This window comes from Salminus brasiliensis, chromosome 22, assembly GCF_030463535.1.
Source record: "Salminus brasiliensis chromosome 22, fSalBra1.hap2, whole genome shotgun sequence".
NCBI lineage: Eukaryota > Metazoa > Chordata > Actinopteri > Characiformes > Bryconidae > Salminus > Salminus brasiliensis.
The window spans coordinates 27042923-27063106 of record NC_132899.1 but is presented as its reverse complement, the minus strand read 5'-3'; the positions used below and the strand labels follow the sequence as shown (position 1 = coordinate 27063106).

General features: G+C 38.1%; 2 protein-coding genes across 7 annotated transcripts in view; both read left to right on the top strand.

Moving 5' to 3' along the window:
* The window catches only part of kif22 (kinesin family member 22), a 34397-nt gene extending 30726 nt beyond the window's left edge, over positions 1-3671 (top strand). For all 6 annotated transcript variants that reach the window (XM_072667146.1, XM_072667145.1, XM_072667144.1 and 3 more), the window contains 4 exons: positions 946-1028; positions 1462-1683; positions 1766-1825; positions 3438-3671. In XM_072667146.1, the coding sequence (XP_072523247.1) occupies positions 946-1028; positions 1462-1683; positions 1766-1825; positions 3438-3467 (395 nt within the window). In that variant the 3' untranslated portion in view covers positions 3468-3671. The remainder of the gene's footprint in view (positions 1-945; positions 1029-1461; positions 1684-1765; positions 1826-3437) is intronic.
* A 6433-nt stretch (positions 3672-10104) lies between these two features.
* Positions 10105-18954, top strand: cep55l (centrosomal protein 55 like). The gene is made up of 7 exons (XM_072667153.1): positions 10105-11574; positions 11913-12127; positions 16152-16196; positions 16286-16705; positions 17611-17682; positions 17776-17901; positions 18216-18954. The coding sequence occupies exons 2-7, from the start codon at positions 11930-11932 to the stop codon at positions 18417-18419; spliced, it is 1065 nt and encodes a 354-aa protein (XP_072523254.1). The 5' UTR covers positions 10105-11574; positions 11913-11929; the 3' UTR covers positions 18420-18954.
* The last annotated feature ends 1230 nt before the right edge of the window (positions 18955-20184 follow it).

Sequence of the window (20184 nt, the reverse complement as noted above, 5' to 3'; positions counted from 1 at the left end):
ATAAAAATACAGAAGCACCATTCACATGTAAAGTCACACAGCACTTACATGGTTTGATCAATTAAAACTGAGTAGGGTGACCTGCATATAAGCAGTACTGGCGGAAAAGATTAAACCCTACAGCTAAATCTGATATACGCGTTTCACACTGAGTGGAGAAAAGGTTATGCAAATCAGATGGAGCAAAAAGGAACAGAAAGCCTGACCTAAAGATATTTATAAACTTGGCACAAAAAGTAAGGAAATTTGTATTTGGTAGATTATTTATTTGTTGTAACAATGCATATTGACTATGAATCTTATACTGTTAGAATTATATCTGTTAATTCCATCCTTTCCACTACCAAATCCTGGAGGTGGTCTCTAAAACTCTGCTCTTTGGGGGTGAGCGTTGTCATTTTGGAGGATAGAGTTCGGTCCCAGACTCTGAAGATATGGGATTGCCACTGGTTGTAGAATTTAATCTCTATATTTCTGCATTGAGGTTGCCTTCAATGTGAACAATCCTTGTTTTTCCCCAGTGAGGGAGAAGCTGCCCCAGATCGATGAAACGTGGCATGCCAATTCTTGTCGCAGACACCTACTGACCCTTGTAGCAAGGCCCATGCTCTCAGGTGCTGCCAATCAGGCACCTGATTGCAACCCACATACTCAACTCTACTGCTCATCTCACAAATGAATGTTCCTTACAAATGTGGCACCATTTAAAAGGGAAATTAACATGCTTTCCTGGTATAAGATTCATTGCCAAGAAGCATTGTTACAGTAAAGAAATAGGTTACCAAATACACATTTTTGTTTCAAGTATAGGTATATAGTATCTGGTAACTGACTAATGCAACAGATGTAACTGATTATGTTGAATGCATAAATGTGATCTACTGTCTCATTCTGGTTGCACCAAATTTTTAGATTGTGTGTGGGGTTTTTTTTTTTCCTCTGCAGTGACCTCTGTGCAGCCACTGCAGCAGTGTGCTGTGGTTTGGAAACCATCCCAAGAATTTAGGAAAGATAAACCTGCCCAGGAGGTCAGTATGCGTTTTCGATTTGGTTTCCACAGTTATTTATAAATATCACCAAAATGTTTTTTTGGTTGGTTGGTTTTTATGTGTTTTTTTTCATAGTTAGCAGCCTTAACCACTCTAAAATGTAAAATAATGTAACCTTGACATTTAATGTTATTGGTCAGATGTTAATGCCTCTTTTACACGTTTTTACTGGGAATTGACCAGTGATTAAAAGGTAGTTAGGTGTAAACCCAACCTAGTGCCACTTCTGGGATATTAGTAGGAATGCTGAGAAGCCGATACAAGAAGAGTGATGTTTGCATTGCCTGTTTTTGTAGTCACGTTTTCAGGTTTTAGTAAGAAACATTTAGAGTACATTTTTGCTTATGATTGCAATTTATGTGAAATTCATGTACCCCTTTCATGAAAGTTTATTTGCTGCTCCCTTATGCAGATATCAAACGGTAAAGAGAACAGTGGTCTAGAGCCCTCCTGTAAAGATGATTTTAACTGGGAGTCCCGACTAGACTCTGGACTACTAGAGCAGTCAAAAAAAAAAATCCTTCATACACTCAACTCCGGTTCACTGAAAGAGTTGAAAAGCCTACAGCTCATTGGTGATAAGAAGGCCAAACTCATTTTGGGTTGGAGGGAGATTAATGGAGAATTCACACAGGTATGGAAATAAGAGTAAGATCCACAAAAACCTTTTGAAGGAAGGCTGCTATTTCATTAATACTCCGATGTCTTGTTGCTAGGTGGAAGACTTGAAGAAAGTCGAAGGCATTACTGCAAAACGTTTCTCCTCTTTCATTAAGGTAAGATAAACCCCAAAGTACTTTGTGTGGTGTATGGTGTTTACCTAGTTGGTGACCATGTAAGCAAATTAAAGTTTGTATTTGGTCATTTTTTAGATTAAGCAAGATGGCAGCGATGGCATTGAAGCCACGTAAACATAGAACCATTTGTGCTATTTGCTCTACTTTATTCTACTCGCGCAACGGTTTGAAGTTGAAACTGCCCGAATCCTAATTTTAAGAGATTAGCATGTAGTTGTGTACCATTTCATATTAAGTAATATGTCTGTTTTCAAATAATAGATTTAAGCTCTCTTGGGCAGTGGTGGCTCAGCGAGCTCCGGGCTATTGATAACAGAGTTTGACAAGCTGCTACTGTTGGGCCCTTGAGCAGGGCCTCTCACCCTCTCTGCTCCCCGAGCGCTGGAGTTGGCTAACCACCGCTCTGGGTGTATATGCTCACTGCCCTGAGTTTGTGTGTGTTCACTACCACAGATGGGTAAAATGCGGAGGACACATTTCGCTGTACATAGTACAGTGACAAATACTAATCCTAACTAACCAATGTCTCTTGTTATGACTTCAAATGATGCATCAACTGTGGATGAATAGAAAATATTAAGAGTATCTTGCCAACAATGATGGAAAAGTTTTGCCAGTTTTTTTGTTTTTTTTAATGCATGTAAAGCAGTTCTCATGGGGACAGTTAGGAGCAAAAAAGGGAAAAAATGGATTGGTTGAAGTTAAAATGTAGAACATGTCTTACATTGCATCTAGAAACTAAAATCGATCTCTGTCTCCTGGCAACCCTTTTAAACAAGCAATACTTGTTCATTATTCTAATTGTTTAACATGCCAGTTTTTAAAAATGTAATAGTTACACGGTCTTGAATGTTTTCCACTTACAAATTATTTCTCACTGTAGAATAATGGACTTGTAATAATAAATGGTCAACCCCTACTTAAATTACTGTACTTAATTTTTCACACACTGCTTCTGCATTTTGGCCTTATTCTTATTTTTTAAAAAATTGCAATGTAATTTGGCACATACCTGATTTTAAGACCACCCAATGTCCTGAAATGTTAAACCATTCATTTCAAAGAGGGTGTATATCAACATAGTCCTGTGAAAAAGTAATGTAAATAAGAAGATATGTCCAATGCAAAACCATTTTCTCTCCCATGAGTTGTGCATGATATCATCTAAAACCTTTTTACATTTAATTAGTTCATTCAGTCAGCAAAACAAAAAATAACCTACAGTCTCTCATGTCGTCATCAAATTATAAAGTATGCGGATTCCCTGCATTTATGTTGACATGTTTGCAAGAACTGCAATATGGTGCAAATATGCAGTTGGTAAAATTTCTCTAGCAGTTCCTAAACAAACCATGAAACTTGATCATAATCAAAGTGTCTTCTAGCAGGCTTATATATACACACTATGACATACAGCCTTTAGAGAGAGATACAATATGTTGTTAAACGGAACTTAAGCAAGTAGTGTTGGTTTGTTTCTTTTTTTGTTGTACTTCCATATTTACAAACCTGGATAGAAATTGCTAGGCTAAAAATGTACTTTTGTGTTTTGCATCTGTATCTTTCTCTTTAAATCTTTTCTCATCCACAGGCTAATATTCTTAGTGCAATGGGGAAGTGATCATCTATGCTTGTCTGACTGTGAGAGAGTAAAAAAAGCGATCCAGAGCTGTTGCTTGCTTGTTGTGGTATGGTGTGTGTGTGTGTGTTTTTATTTTTTTAAATATATATATATTTTTTTTTTTTTTAACTGTTAGTACATGTACAATAATTGTAAGGCTCTTGCATGTTAATAAATGCTGCCGCAGTGCCACACTGGTTGCCATTTATTTTCCTGCCTTTCTTTTTGTTTTTAAATGCTTTTAAAGCACTTGTCACATTAGAGCTTTGGCAGAAAGTAGCTTTATTGGGACCTGGGCCAAAAACTTTTGAAAAGGCCAAACTTCATTGGCCAGATAAAAATACCAATGAGGAACAAACTTTGGGCAGCCCAATCTGGTCAACATTCAATCTGCACAACAAGAGCAAGTTTAATTTGTAGTCACGTAAAATAATGAGAATTGTTACTGTGCAAGCCATGTGTTGTGTAGAATGAAGGAGAATCTACACCATCTCAGGTTATTCCTGTGGCAGACGATCATGTTTTCAGTTTTGCAAACGTTGATTCACAGATCTCAGGTTTTCCTGTTTGGTTTGTTTCTTGGCATCTCCGATTATATGTGACCATTAGTTAGATTTACTAACACTACACAACTGCCAAAAAAGAAGCCTTATTGTACAGTGTAAAACATGTCACCATTTATTCATTAACTATACACATTTTATGGTCAGCTAGTAAAGTTTTTCACATGAAATATAAAAAAGATCTAGAGGCTTACCAACCACAATTATCCAGCCAACATCAACAAGTGGGTAAGCCCCCTGTGACCACTGATTAACGACTAGAGGGTGATAACACAAACTGCAGCAACTGTGAACGGACCCAGGGTTTAAAAACTGCAGCAGCAATGCTGCGTCAAAACCACTCGAACCAACACAATACAACACACACTTGGAGGATGGATTAACAAGAATATTTCTAAAATATTTGCAAGCATTTGGGTTTTTCAGTAATGAGCAAAAATGTTGTGGAATGATGTTTCATTCGAAATCACACATCCTGTGATGTGACTGTGTTTACGAACATTGCGATGGTAATGCTGAAACAGTATATTGTGCAGCCCTCTAATATATACTTGGCCTATGGATGTGGCAATACGATAACCGATTATTAGCACATTGTTGTGGCAGACACTGATATTAAAAACAATAACCTTTTTAGTATTTGAAAAAATTCACATTATAATCCATATATGAATTGCTTTAAAAAACTTTTTTTCAGTAATTCACTTTACATAGCAATTAACATGAGAGCTGACAATTGTAAAGTCGTTCTTAAATAGATTTTTTTTTTTGCCTTAAATTGGTACAGGCAGCAACAAGAAAATTACATGTAATACTGCTTAAATGTATGGCAGCTTATTGGAAGTTCCAAGAAATGATTTAACTCTGCATATAACTATACAGTCAGCAACAAAAGATATTTTGCTTGATGAAAAACAGCCAAAAAAAACCTCAACAAAATCACACTAACTCATCTCGAGATGATTTTTCCAAATATAAGTTGTACCAAAAGAAACTTTTTCCTATAGTTATAAAAACAGTCTACATTTGTGGCCTACATAAAACCATGTGAAATCTATGGCTGGACTGTCCCATATGAAAATGGAAACATAAACATTAATAAAAAGAGTGAAAAGAATGTACTGCTTTTTTCAATGAGTGTCTAAAATTAGAAGTAAACAGTAGTGCTTTGCAACTCAGTACGTCTTTGGCTCAAAGACGTACTGAGACTCAGACGGGAGCTAGCAAGATGGGAGTGGTTAAAATGACCGACTAGCTTTCTCCCGATAGACACGCAGTCCGATATGCTGCTTTGGCTTAGGACGCCTTCGTTAATGTGCTAGCTGTAAAGTATGTGCCATACAGCCCAAGCTAGCAGCCCCGCTCTGCTCCATAGCCTTAACCATATTACGAGCATTATCTCGGATCACAACGTGCACCTCCTCCACTTGCCAAGCACATACGTTCCACTTGCCAATCATTTCTTCAAAGCAGTAGAGATTGCTGTCGCTGTTTGTGAAGTACAGAACTCCTGTGCGTGCAATATTGCCCATTTCATCTGGAAATCGTCGTCTAGCCTAGAACTAACATCCGAAATACGTCAGTGGGTCGTGTATATGTGCGGCGACAACATCGTACAGACGGAAGCCTCAGTGTATGTGCGTATATCGATTGCAATATCGGCCAAAATTCCTATATCAGACCGATGACAATTACTGAAAAAAACATATCGGCCGCCGATATATCGTGCATCACTAACTTAGACGGTAGATGTTCTGCCAGTTTTTGTAATGTCTGTTACTTTACGTTTGACCTCTGACTGTAACAGTGCTTCTTAAATCCTCACAACAATGCTCCATAATCTCGATGGCAGGATAAACTAATTTTTATACTCATTTTTAATGTTTAAGAACAATAGATGGTTCTTGCATTTTCATAACAGCTCATTCATAAAATCATATTTAAATCTAAGAGGAATGGACTGTAAAACTACCAGAGAAAGTACCACTTGATAATTAATTATGGGTTTGTCAAAAATTAGTGGGCACTCCAGGGCGTGTTGAAAATGAATGGGTTATGTGGGAATATTTTTAATCTAATCACCTAATTACTCAAAAAAGACAGGTACAAAACTTTATTTAAACAAAGTTTCCAATGAAGGTTTAAAGACTAAGGCACTAATGCATAATGCAGTAGTCCGACGTCAGCCAGTGTCTGATTCTGCATGTGGTTTATATAGCTTTCTTATCTGGACTTCTGGACAAAGGCTACTCATCATGTAAATATCATCATGTATGTATTGTACAATGTGGTTGATTGAGTTCTGCTTATATCCTATCAAAAAGGTACTTTTAGATGACATTCTGCAGGGAAGCAATAGCGTACACATCCCTTACCTACTCCACTCAATACCTCGCTGCTTCAGACATGCTTTACCTCACATTCACCCTAGATCAAACACCCCATGTGACTCACTTCCCTCCAAGGCCCACATTTTAACTACTAGTTTATCTTTTTCATATTTCAGGCTGGGCAACTCCACCTGTCTCATCCTAAGGCCTGTTTGCTTATGTAGAATGAGAAAAATCATGGTTTGGGTTTCATCGTTTTCATACATACATTTTCATTGCACTCATTTTCTAGGCACAGAACAGCATCAAATATTTAGCACTGCAAACATGTTTTAAAGCTTGTACACTCTTTCTGCTTGCCTGACAGAATCCAACCACAGAAAATACATCCATTTAGTATTAAATGTGGACAAAACCCGTCTCTGACAACCTCAAAATGTGGTTTGAGTGATCAGACCGTAATCTGATCACAATAGCCACTGTAGATCATTTGGCTAAATGATTTTCTAGATTTATTACAGCCTTTTGTATGTTCATGTGTTTGGTGGCTGAGCCAATCAGCATGCTTTGGGTCTGGTAGAATTAACTCTAAAATACCTAGTTTGTATTGGCTAGTGTCCAAAAAAAATGACTGCTAAGCTTAGACGCTACTAAATACAAACTAAGAAAGTCAGTATGAATACCACAATACTCGGTACTACACCTCCCCAAGTACTCTTGGCAGCGATGTGTCTTCAGTCAGCATTTGAAGACAGTGAGCGACTCTGTCATTCAGACACCCATGGGAAGTTTGTTACACCACTTCGGAGTCAGGACAGAAAAAAGTCTGGATGCTTGTCTTCCGTGGATGTTAAAGGATGGCGGGTTAAGCCAAGCCATACTTGAAGCTTTTGGTACAGATCAGCTTTTGACCATTTTCATCAAGTATGGAGGGGGATGTTGAAAAGGAGAAATCTCCATGACCAAGTCAGATTTGCAACATGACTTGAGAATGATAAGTGGTCATCCATGACTACACCAAGGCTTTGTACCTAAAGAACTGCACTCAAGAGCGTGCTCATCTAAAGACATCACTTGCCTCAGTTAAGATCAATGTACAAGTTTCCACAGTAAGAAGGTCACTGTGCAAAAATTACATCCCTAGAACAACATCCATGAGGCGTTGTCCGTTTGTGAGTTTGTGACCTAAAGTGAAAGCTAGGGTTGCAGCAGTAACCAGTTTCACGGTATACCATGTTATTAAAATGCTTGGTTATGATACCGTGGACGTTTTCCGATAATAAAGGGAAAATCAAGCCAGCTAAGAATCTCGCCCGCGCATGTCTCCTGGAAAACACTGATTCCTGATAACCGTGATACAGCGATATTTTCTGAGATGGTTCTCATTACCATTGCAACCCTAGTGCAGTTGGGTTAACATTGGGATGGTGTACATCGCTAAATAAAATTGCTAATACATCACTAAGCTCTGTACAGAGTGACCTATGGGAGGACATTGCGTCCAAACCTGGTAAGATGATTATTTGTATGATTTATTTTTTACTGCATTAAAGTTTGCAGATTAATTGTGCGTTAACACGTTACTGTTGACAGCACACAAAAAAATGCAGTTGTTACTGCCAAGGTTGGTACAATCAGTTATTAGGTTTAGGGGGACAATTACTATTTTCTTTCTTTTAGCATTTTCTTTTCTCTTTTAGTTTTAGTGTAAATCTTTATCTTAAATGAAGAATGATCATTTCAAAGCTGCATTGTGTCCATGTTTTCTTCATCTTATATTAAATCAGCTGGATGATCTGAATCATTTAAATAACAAATATGCAAAAATAAAAAAAGGAGGGGGCAAATAGTTTTTCACAGCGTGGTATATGTGATTATTCAATATTAGAACAACCTCTGCAATGTATATATTTAGATGGATACAGCTGTTTATATTGTTAATCAAATTAAAATCAAAGGTTTGGTATAAGGAATGATAAAAAACAAGATTGAATGTTTTTACAGATCAGTGTGAAACAATCTTATTGGTCTCATTCAAATGTTCCACCATAAAGGGAGAAGCTTTGCTACTTGCACCCTGTTGCATCAGTTAAGGTTGAAAAGAAATATTGAATAAAACTGACATAAGAACCCAACAAAACAAAAAAAACATCTGATCCTCAGCAGGTTTTAAAATGAGGTAAATACAACATGACAATTACACCATGTCATTATGTATTTAACAAAATTGAAGTAAAAAAAAAAATACACCCCATGAATCAACAGCTTGTAGAATTTAAAAGTAATGTTTTTTGTATGACTTTCAATCTGAATCTCAATCGTTGTGGATGAATTGTGGGCCACTTTTTTTTTTTACAACATTTCTTCAGTTTATTGAGGTTTGTGGGGATTTGTTTATGCACAGCTCTCTTAAAGTTTTATTTCTCTTATTTTATTTGGGTTGACTTTTTACTTCGCTATGGACTTTGACTGGGCCATTGCAGCACATTGATTCTTCTCTTTTTCAGCCATTCTGTTGTAGATTTGCTGGTGTGTCCTGTTGCATGACCCAATTTTGGTCAAGCTTTAGCTGTTGGAAAGATGGCCTCACTTGACTTTTTCAAGTGAGGCCATCTATAAACACCTGTGAAGCCAAATGTCCCACACTTTATGGTGCCCTGAAATGAGGGGGCATTTCAGGGCACCATAAAGTGTGGGACATTTGGCTGTGTAAAAGAGTTTTCAATATGGTGAAACAGAAATGTAGGCAAATATCTTTAAATCACAATTTACTGAGAAATAGAATTTTAGCATGACAGGCACACCAAAGAATGGATTAAAAAGCAAGAGAAATATAAAGGAAAATACATCCAAGATTTTGATGGCCAGAAGGAAAACAGAAGTATAAACAAAGTATAGAAATCAATCATGTTCTTACCCATATGATTATTAAGACTGTCGTGGCGTGTGAGGCCAGACCTGAAGGGATGAACACTTGCAGAGATGGAGATCAAAGCAAGACGGTTTATTAACAAAACAATCACAACACAAGTGGTATGAAAAACATGAGCAGCAACAGAGGGCAAAACAGCGAACAGAATCAGAACATGACCAACAAGATGACAACCTGGGACTGGGAGGAGCCGGGAGCTAAGCGTGAGGGAAAGGGATGTAACGTGGGGAGAAGCAAGGAGGGAGCTAGAACAAAGAACCACAGGCCGGGCAAGTAACAGAACAAAAGGGCAGAGTAGCTATGTAAACAAGAAGGGGGAGGCTGGGGAACCAGATGCTAGACAAAAACGTGAAAGGCCAATCTAACCTGATTTTACAGTGCGCTGCCTTGAATGTGGGTCGTCTTGGAACCAAAACAGATGCGAGCGTATCTCGCTTGCCTCTAGAGGAGGTTGAAGAACCTCGCCTGAACATGAACCGCAAACTAGAGCTGATCTGAACATGCCGGTAACACATGCGGAATCTCTGAGCGTCCCAGGGATTCCAACGGAGTCAATTCACGGCAAGGGGGTAAAGCTCCTTAAGTACTCCCAGTCCCAGGTGAAACGCATGAACAAACAATAAATTGTGAATCAACAGAAATGAACAGAACTTTTACTCACTTTTTACTAACACTTTTACTCCATCAGCAACCACGGTCAAAACAAGGTCTAGTTTTTTTATAAGAAGTAAAAATAAGATAAATGTAATTATTAGTTATTGGCATAATACAAATATAAAATCATTTGTTAATTTATGAATTTATGTAATTTTTGAAAACAATTATAAAACCTTTTTCTGTTTATTTTATAAAATAAAAAAAATACTTATTTATCCATAAAATTAGATATTTTTATTACAGTGCAACTTCAGCTAGTTGATCATTTTACTGTTGCTTCAATACTGGACACCAATGTCAGGCACTTGGTATCGGCCCTCCCAGGACAATTCCGAGCCACCACCCACAGGCCCAAATAAGGACTTCCTGTTTGTTTCTGTTGATTCGCGTTCATTTGAGTCGATTGATGTTCATTTCTGTTCATGTGTGTTTGATTCTGTTCACTTGAGTTGATTTGTGTTCAGTTGTAATCGTTCATTGGTTCATGTGTTACACCTGGGACTGGGGGTACTTAAAGAGCCTCAATACCGTTGTTCTCTGTCATGAATTGAACTGTCTGGAACCTGTAGGATGCCCTGAGGTTCCTTGCACGTTCTGGTGCATTCAGGTCAGCTCTGGTGCTTTACCTGCGTTCAGGAGTAGGACCAGACTAGTGAGGCATGCATGTATATACATACATATATACATACATATACATACATACACGTACGTACATACACACTATGTATGTATGTATACATACATATACATACATACATACACGTATGTACATACACACTATGTATGTATGTATACATACATATACATACATACACGTACATACACACACACTATGTATGTATACATACATATACATACGTACATACACACACACTATGTATGTATACATACACATACATACATACATACACGTACATACACACACACTATGTATGTATACATACACACACACACATACACACACACTATGTATGTATGTATACATACATACACACACACACTATGTATGTATGTATACATACATATACATACATACATACATACACACACACACTATGTATGTATGTATGTATACATATTATTTATACATACATGCATACATACCTGAAAGAGCGGCATGTCCATCTAAACGGTTCGTTACAAAAATAATCACTAACGTTTCATGAAAATACCGGAATTTCCGGTTTTATGAACGGGCCTCCGGTTTCTTTAGTTTGGAAACGGGCCCCACTTCTCACAAAAACACGTGACACGGCATATAACTTGATTTTACTCTGGTTCTCAAAATATTAACTTTTTCATAGCATAAAACAGGCAAACGATGCATTCCCTGAGTGGATGGGACGTTATTTTTAAAAGGTACAATTGCACTACGTAGGGAGTAGGGAACCAAGTGCGATTACTTGGACTAGACTTGAGTGTCTCAAACGGCGCAACTTTTACGCAGCCCCTGAAAACGCTACCCGAACAGAAATTCGATAGCTAGATATTTTGCGTAAAACTACGAGTTTCCGTACTGCTCTAACACAGTCCGGATTTAAATGAAGTGACGTACGACGCAACGCTGCTTTTAAAATCGTGTTGAAGCGGGTTGTTTATGGTAATGTGCAGCTCCGCATTTTAAAGTAAGGTAGCTAAGTGGTTTGCGCTTATTTATTTAAGTCTTTATGTTGTCGTACGCTTTTGTAATACATGACTAACATTAGCATAACATTGCAGCAAGGTAGCTAGGGCTTATGTGCTGAAACAAACAGTAACCATAGCTAGCTAGTTAGCACTTGCTAACAATCACAGTAACGTTAGACTTTTGTCTTTGCTTTTTCATAACGCAGTGGACTGTGTTTTGAAGTACACAGCTAGCTAAAGCTAGGTGATTAGCTAGCTACGTGTCGTACACTAGCTATATTGCTGCACATGCCTCAACATAAACCCTTTCACCTTTACGACTCAATTTTATGAACAGGTTGCAACATTCCAGCCATGGCATCCAAGGGAGCCAAAGAAATAATAGCGAACAAACTAGGATTTAAAAACGGTGGCTTAAAGTCTGTGGAAACTGAATTGGAGAAGGTGAAGAAGGAAAACGCTCAGCTGAAGAAGACTTTGGATGAACTTTCAAAACGAAACGGACAGCATCCGCTTACACACAGTGGTTCAGACAACGCCAGTCTTCAGGAGGTGAGTCGCTGTTTTATTAAATAACTGCCGTGTGAGCATTTCACGAGAACGCACTCCCGCTGGTGTTACATTTTAATAAATTTTCTTGTCGCCCTTTAAAGCCCTCGTCAATAGACATCAGTCAGGGGTAGTTTCTGATGAGCCGCATTTGTTACTGAAACTGGATTTACACACTAGCCACATTTATATTATAAAATATACAATGTTTAGCTGTTCAATAAGTTACCGTGCCAGAAGTAAAAATCATGAATAACTTGTCGACACACAGCACTGCTGAGCTGTTGTAAGATATCAAGTGACCTTTACCATTTGCCTGTTTTACTTGTAGGCTTACAGAATGCATACATGTTCTAGCCCATTTGGTGGCCCAGTTGGTAACCGGACAGTTGCATGAAAGTGAAAGATGGTGATGGTGGTGATGATGATGATGATGATGATGATTATTATTTTGCAGCAGTTATGAATAGCTAATTATAGTTTACTGTGTATAGCAATTGTATTCCACTAGCTATTGTCTTATGCCTTTTATTCAAAATGGCATTTGTTATTGGTTATTCTGTGTCAGGACAAACATAATCCTTTAGCCTTATTTCATTATTTTAATTGACTTTTTTTTTTTCCCTGAGGTATTAAGTCATTATATGCTCATAATGCACTATACAACTTTGAAGTTTGTAATTGAGAATTGGACAACCAATTTACAATTACACTTCAGTGTAACAACTGAATAACAGTAACTCTAATTTAACATGCACTAAATGAAATTGTTTTTGTAAGCTGTGGAATTCCTAGTTCAGAATCTTCCCTTAGCTTTAGTAGGTAAATAATTTGAAAAGGATTTTGCCATGCCTCGTGTTAACCTTGAAGGCGTTTATTGCATAGCAAAAAGTATGCTCCCTGTCTCAACAGTACAGCAAGAGGCTTCAAACGACAAACTCTTGACCCAGTGATGGCAATTGCCCAGTCAATATTTCTTTACACAAGCAGTGCTGCCTTATACGTCCGTTTAGTCAGACAGACCCTTTCCAACTGGCCTGCGAAAATAAAACCCTTTGCCTTGATGACCGATATATGGTCAGGGTGCAGTGCTTTGGGTGTCTTGGTAAGTGCATATTTGAACAAATAACGTTAACTGCTGTATTGTTACATTTCTCAAAGCTGGAAGTAAGCAGTTAAAGTGAGTTTATTTAACTGTATGCATTTACAATGAGTTATCAGTTATGTATTTATTATTTCATTTTTTAAAAATCTTCTCTTAAATTAGCTAGAGTACAATGTAAAATGTCCTTAGACAGTTTTTCAAAAACTAAGTATTCCATGTTTTTTTTATATAAAAAAAACACAAGCATTTTATGTAGGCCTACTAACTTAAAATTGTAACCCGATTAAATTAATCTCTAGTATACACTGAGGTGTTAATCATTTTATTAGGCCTAAATTAGCGTCCTAAAATATGCCCAAATTGGTTCTATTTAACATTGTTAACATGTATCAGGACATGGCATGGATGATGACCATCACAAAGGTGTCAAGCACTTGAGAAATGCAACAGTGACTTACAGGTGAGAGTTCCTAAGCTTAATAAACTGCATGAATAATAAAACAAGTTAAATTAATTAATTTCTGACTCACTACACATTATTAGGTAGTATGAGTGACTCAGTGTAGGTAACTTGCAGCTACTGCAGTCAGTAAAAAAAGGTTTGAACCATAATTTATCACTAATGGTCATCGCTGTATGCAACAACTTTATCAAGACCCCAGTTTATGTCCATTTCCAACATAAATGGAGGAGGAAAATGGTAATTCGTACTGTTATGTCCCAAAACTGTCTTAATGGACTTCTTGGAACTAGACAGACAGGTTAAACATGTTAGTGGCAGTTCCAGATACACTTGTCTGAAAGAATGCAAAGAATCACAAATTAAGTGTTTGCCTTCTGTGCCTTCTATTTATATGGTTTCCCTTTCAGGGAAAATACAAGTTGTAAATGAAACTTGTGTGTATGATGCTTCATAGCACTTCTGCTGCTGTTGCCTAATTTAAATTAAATTTAAACAGAGATCTGAATACTAGTAGTCTTATATTTTATTCAAAAGATGTACAGTTAAATTATTCAACCACTTTGCAAATGAGTTATTAATGAAATTGGCAAACGTTCCGCTGTTTGCAATAAACCAAACCAGCAAACTCTGCCTTTTTATGCATGTTAAACACAGTTGCACAGCACAATGAATTTCTTACTTGCTAATCCTTTACTTGCACACAAGCTGTTGAGACCAGATAAAACTATACATGTAATGACTATAGATATATTTAAGTTTTAATTGTAGCTACAAACTGAAACTGGAGATGAAGGTAAACACTAGACATGAACATGTTGTAGTGGGGTATTGTGCAAAGAGCAGGCAGTAAAGTTACATGTGCTGTATTGTTCAGAGAGTAGTCATGGTGCACTGTACGTTATGGCTGGGAAATATATTAAAATATATTGGGGTATGGAGTGAGGCTATATCGTTTATATTAATATTTGATTGCTCAAGGTAGTTAATATCAAAATGCGGGAGAACTACCAACCTATTTCGCTGCTTACAACAGCAGCACAAATCTGTACGAAGAAGCTGGTAAACTCCGAGCTGCTGCTGCTACTGTTCTGAAGCAAGAGGAACTTGATGTGCTTCACCTATGTAGTGTGCTCTGAGCCGCTCCACCTGGTGTGTATGCCCATGCATGTTGTCTGCGCCAGCTGCCTTCCATGGGTTTATTCACATTAACACCATGCATGTCTGTTGATGAAAGAGCGGTGTTGTGTGCACTCTGGCAAACGGCCCTCTCAGATGGCTAATGTTAAGTGCCTCTAGGCAAGCATAGAAATCATTCGGTTCATCAGGCAGTGGGGTGTGGCTGGTTGTGACTCCTCTGCTGTTGTAATCTGTCCTGTAGGCCTTGCCTGCATAGGTTGGGAGTCTGCAGTGGTATCCCTCTAGCAGTCTGTACAGTCTCTTGGTCCCTCTGATGGCGCTATGTAGTATCAGACAATGCTCAGGACCACATAGTGCAAAGCATCACTGAGCCACTGCCTGTAGGCAGGGTGTTCTTTTTACTGCTCCACAGAACATCTGGGACACTTATATGGTGTTGAGCATTTTATGCATTTTTTGGGGTTAGTAAAGGTGCATGTGCATGGTGACCCTTCAGCATTTAATATGCTAACTGTCAGACTTGCAAACTACTTTCCACTGTATCTCTAGGAATGTTTATCTGTTCTTGCTGTCATTTGTACAAAAGAAAAGGCTGTCTTTTTAACTTTTTAGACCACTCTTTTGACCATATTTCTAATGTGGTTTGGCCTTGGGGTGAATTTCTGGAGATATGTACCCCTGGGGAGATTGACAACTGTCTTAAATGATTTTCCACTTGTTAACGACCTCATATTGTTTGGAAATGGTCTTGGAACCTTTCCCTGCTTGATGGGCAGCAACAGCTGCTTTTCCAAGATCATTGCTTAGGTCTTTCCTCCTTGTAAACACCTACCTGAATGCTCCAGCTCAGTAAACTGTCAAAACCTCTGCTTTTATAGAGGTGGTCACACTTGATCAGTCAATTAAGGGCATTTAATTGGCAGCACAGAAGAAGTTTCTTGGTGATTGGTCTCCTACATGCTTTAGGGCAAACTGAAGTCAAGATGTAATTCTCTTTGCGCAACTTCAATTAAGCTTTGCCTGGTGAAGAAATGAATTGGGCCAAACATTTTCAAATTTAGGTGATCTCTGTGGTATATTGTGGCTCACTACTCCTAAGCACCTACTAGAAGCTGAAGCACAGGAAAATCATTTTAGGGAGCGATTTCCTCACATTACAACTTCTGTGTATAACCACTCAACATCCACTTTCTGATTTTTGTTCAATTCATGGTCTAGTTATTCACCAATTCCAAACACTGGGTTGGCAACAAAGTATAATATACATTGAGACAATAGAACCACAATGTAAAATTAAAATTGTTAACCTATATTATTTACAGGTTTCTGCATGTGAGATTGCAGTGGTCCAGGAACAGCTGCGTGATGTGAGTTCACAATTATTTCTTTTAATATCTGATTTTTGGTGTAGGGTTTGGCTAAACAGGTTTTTTTTTTTTTTTTTGACTGCTGATAGGCCTTGGAGAAGAACCAGCACTGGCTTGTTTATGACCAGCAAAGAGAGGCATATGTTCAGGGGATTCTGTCCAGGATGGCAGAGCTGGAGCAGCAGTTAAACAATGTTAAACCACATGTTTCTCTCCACTGTGGCCCAGACCAGTCACTGCCATCTGCTGAGCATGATCAGGTGCTGCACACAGTGCAGCGGGAGCTGGAAGAGAAGCGGAAACGGGTTGATCTGCTTCAGGCTGAGCTGGAGGAGCTGAGAGTCCAGTGTGAGGACAGGAAGCAGGAGGTGGCAAAAAAGCTGCTGGAAAAACAGACAAGCGGCCAGTTGTTGGTAGCTGAAACCGCTGGAGATGTACAAAATAAACTGGAGCTGGCCAATGCCAGGCTGGAGGAGGAGAAGAAAAGAGCAGCTGACTTGCAGCTGCAGGTACTATTAGTATGCATCAGGGAGCTGTATTCGGGCACATTCAAATTCATGTTTGAGTTTACACTTCAATGGCATATTTTTTTGTATATTATTTTTTTTATTTATTAGGAGGGGGGGGAGGGCTTGTTCATTTTTGCATAGGCACTGTAACCATAAATATCTCATTGGGGAGTAGTCAGTTTGTCTATTCAGATCGAGCTGTCTTCCAAACAGTTGATGCACAAAGGCATTACTGCAAGAGTTTTGCAAGGGTTTTAACATGGCAGTCCTAGATCTGATACTATAACTAACTATAAGTCACTGGGCCTTATTTTAGCAATCTTTAGGCAAGTCATCAACCCTCCAGCTTGATTTAGGGTGAGTCGTGAGTTTTTTGCTATCGTAATGGTGGGAAAAGTATACCTTGCATGACTCACCCATGAATAATTAAGAGACTTGATGTACGAGTTGTGTGCTGGATGTAACCGTGCAATAAACCCATCAGCGTGTAACTTGCCGTTCCCGTTATAAGAGGGATTGCTATTTTTATTTAATTCTCCCCCCCTCCCCAAGATTCTAATGCGTGCCTTAAGGTGTTGCGTTTACTGGTAACTAATTATAGATCCATAGTGAGCAACTAATGCTAAAGCTGTAGTCAAACAACCTTGGAAACTTTTCCTGAAGGTGTTGCACTTGATTATGTAGCTACCAACTACAGATGATTTTTATACTAGAGTGACGTATTCCTTTATTGTTTAAAGTACCATAGCAGTGTTGAAAACTACATAAGCAAGTATGTTTTATATTGTTAAATTAAACTAAACCACTAACTTGAGTAGAAATGGTATTGCTAATCTCAGTGAACAACACTTGACAGTTTCTCCTGGTAACTGTAAAAGAATGGTCCTTTTGTCTTTTGTTGAAAGGTGAACCTGCTTCAGAATTCCCTTCTGAAACATCATGAAGAGCAACAAAGGATTATGGTTTTGGAGCAACAAGTAAAGCCTTCAACATTTCAGTTGACAAATGACTGCCGTTATACCAGAAAGATGTCTCAGCACTTTCTAAGCACTTCCTTCTTTATTTGGCAGCTCCAGATGTCTGCAAAAGACTTTGAGAATGAGAAGTTGGACCAGCAGAGTCTACAGCATCAGCTCCGCAAAGTTCTAAAGGAGCTTCGCAAGGCCAGAGACCAAATCACCCGCCTAGAATCCATAGTAAGTATGCACTAAATTTTCCTAAGGGGTCATGCCTAAGCAGTTTATCAGAAATGTACACGTACAAAATTTCTCTGCCCCCCCCCCCCAGTTTGGGGGACAAAACGAGCGTTGTTCGGCTTTATCCAGCATCTGATTTCTGCCATATTGCGCTGTCTTGTACTTCCCACCATTAGTAGCAGCCATCATTGATTAGGTTTCTTAGTTGTGTATTTTAGATTTTGGATTTGAGGCTTATTGGAAATGGGAAGGTGGGGTGTTTTTACTAACTAGAATCTTTGCTTTAACCATGTCCTGTGGCTTTATGATTTCAGAAACCACAGAAAGACTCTTGTTTCTCCAAATCGAGCTCTTACAACAGGCAAGACTCTTGGAACTGTGCCCTGTCAGACCTTTCTCCAACAAAGACTTACAATGCACTTGATGAAAGTTACCTAGAGTGTCCTAATTGCAGGACTTCATACCCCACCAGTCACCATAGAGAACTTCTCATGCACCTTGACTACTGCTTTAAATAAACTACAAATCTGCTTTGAAGAAGGACGTTTGGGTTTTTAATATTGTGTTTTGTTTTTTTTTTTGTGACTTATGGCTTTTTTTTTCTATTTGTATTTATTTAGGATTTGTGGTGTCTGCAAGTTACCCAGAATTCTGAAGGTCTGTCTGGGGTTGTTTGGTGTGGGTTTTTTTTTTTTTTTTTTTTTTGGCTGAGCTTCTGGTCCTTTGCATTTTTATTTTCCCCTTATTCGCCAAACGTTAAACAGCATGAGAAGGCAGAAAACATTTGAGCAATAAAATGGTCATACAAATTCAAATGCCTAACAGCACTGACTAACAGGCAGTACAAACACTGCACAGCAGACAGAAATGTCTTAACTTCAACTGCATGTTTGTATTCACTAGGTACTGCCTTTTGTTTTTTTAAAACCTTGCTTTTAATAATTGTTTTATATAAATGGTTTTGCTGGGGGGATTTACATGTGCTTTGTCTCTATGGTTTTCTGTATCGGGACATAATGAATCCTTATAATAAAAAAAAGATTCCAGTGTTAATTCTTTTCTTTGTCAGCCATTCTGTTCAAGATTTGCTGGTGTGCTTGGGATCATTGTCCTGTTCCATGCCAAGCAATCTATTACTTAAAGGTTCCCAGAAAGCAAGCTTATAAAAGCCACACTTATTTAAGTTAATCTCAAACAAATTAGCCAAACATTTGACTGTGGACTTATTACGTCCCACAAACCGTAAGGTTGGTATCCACTCAGTAAAGCCTGGATTCAGGAATCGAAGCTCATGCATGTGCTAGTCAAGAAGCCCAGACAGTTGGGTGCAGCTAAGATGACATGCCAGCTATAAAAATGTTATTTTAAGTTGTTGCAGATGTTTGTTATATGCAAGATAACACAACTGCATACAAATATGTATTACTCCAGTACAATACAAAAGTTTACAATAAAAAAAATCAAATTATGGTTAAATATCAATTCAGATTTTGTTTAGGCTAGTTATTCCTTTTTGGATGGTGGAACAGTTTTAATTGGGGGAGACAACCTCAGAAGCTGCATTCAAACTAGCATTATGGTGGACTAACTGATTTTGCTCAGAAGATGGAAACAGAGGGTTTCAACAAGAGAGATTGGGAAGATGAGGCATAAGGTAGCAGTGTTTTGAAAGTACTAAAAACAACATTGAAGACTGTATGATTATGGGAGGAAGTGGGGCAAATGTTTAGCCTTCTTAAAAGGTTCTGGACATTCCTAATACTGTTGGGGAGACACATGGATTGTTTTTGATACAAAATGAATTTACACAGTATAGGAATAATTTATTTTGTCTTTTTGTACTTCTATCAGAAACCATGTCTAATGCAGAGGAAACCAATGAAGTGCAACTGTTAATCACACTGTTTTGTAAATGGTGATGACTGTTGGGATGGGAGAGGGTTACAATGGGGGGTGGGCATAGTTCTATTTGTTTTTCTGTTGGCAATGTATTGCTTCTATGTACTACTAAAAAAGTGTTTATCAAACAAATATGCAGAAAGTGTAAGAAAATTAAAGATGAACAGCCTCTTCACCTGTCTAGACCCCATCAAGGTTTCAAATAAAAGCAATATCTTTGGCTTAATAGTTTTAGTTTTAAAGGTTTGGATATTGCAGATTGGAGATATATGCTCAAAGAAATTGAAGTACAACTGATTGTTGATTAAATTAGACAGTTGAGGATAAGATGGTGTTAAACAAGTAATTTGAATGTACTTAACATAAAAAGTCAAACTTTATTGC

Coding starts and splice junctions, on each gene's coding strand:
- cep55l (XM_072667153.1), top strand. CDS start 11,930: ATGGCATCCAAGGGAGCCAAAGAAATAATAGCGAACAAACTAGGATTT. Junction 16,197..16,285: donor TCCAGGAACAGCTGCGTGAT/GTGAGTTCACAA, acceptor GACTGCTGATAG/GCCTTGGAGAAGAACCAGCA. Junction 17,683..17,775: donor TTATGGTTTTGGAGCAACAA/GTAAAGCCTTCA, acceptor TTTATTTGGCAG/CTCCAGATGTCTGCAAAAGA.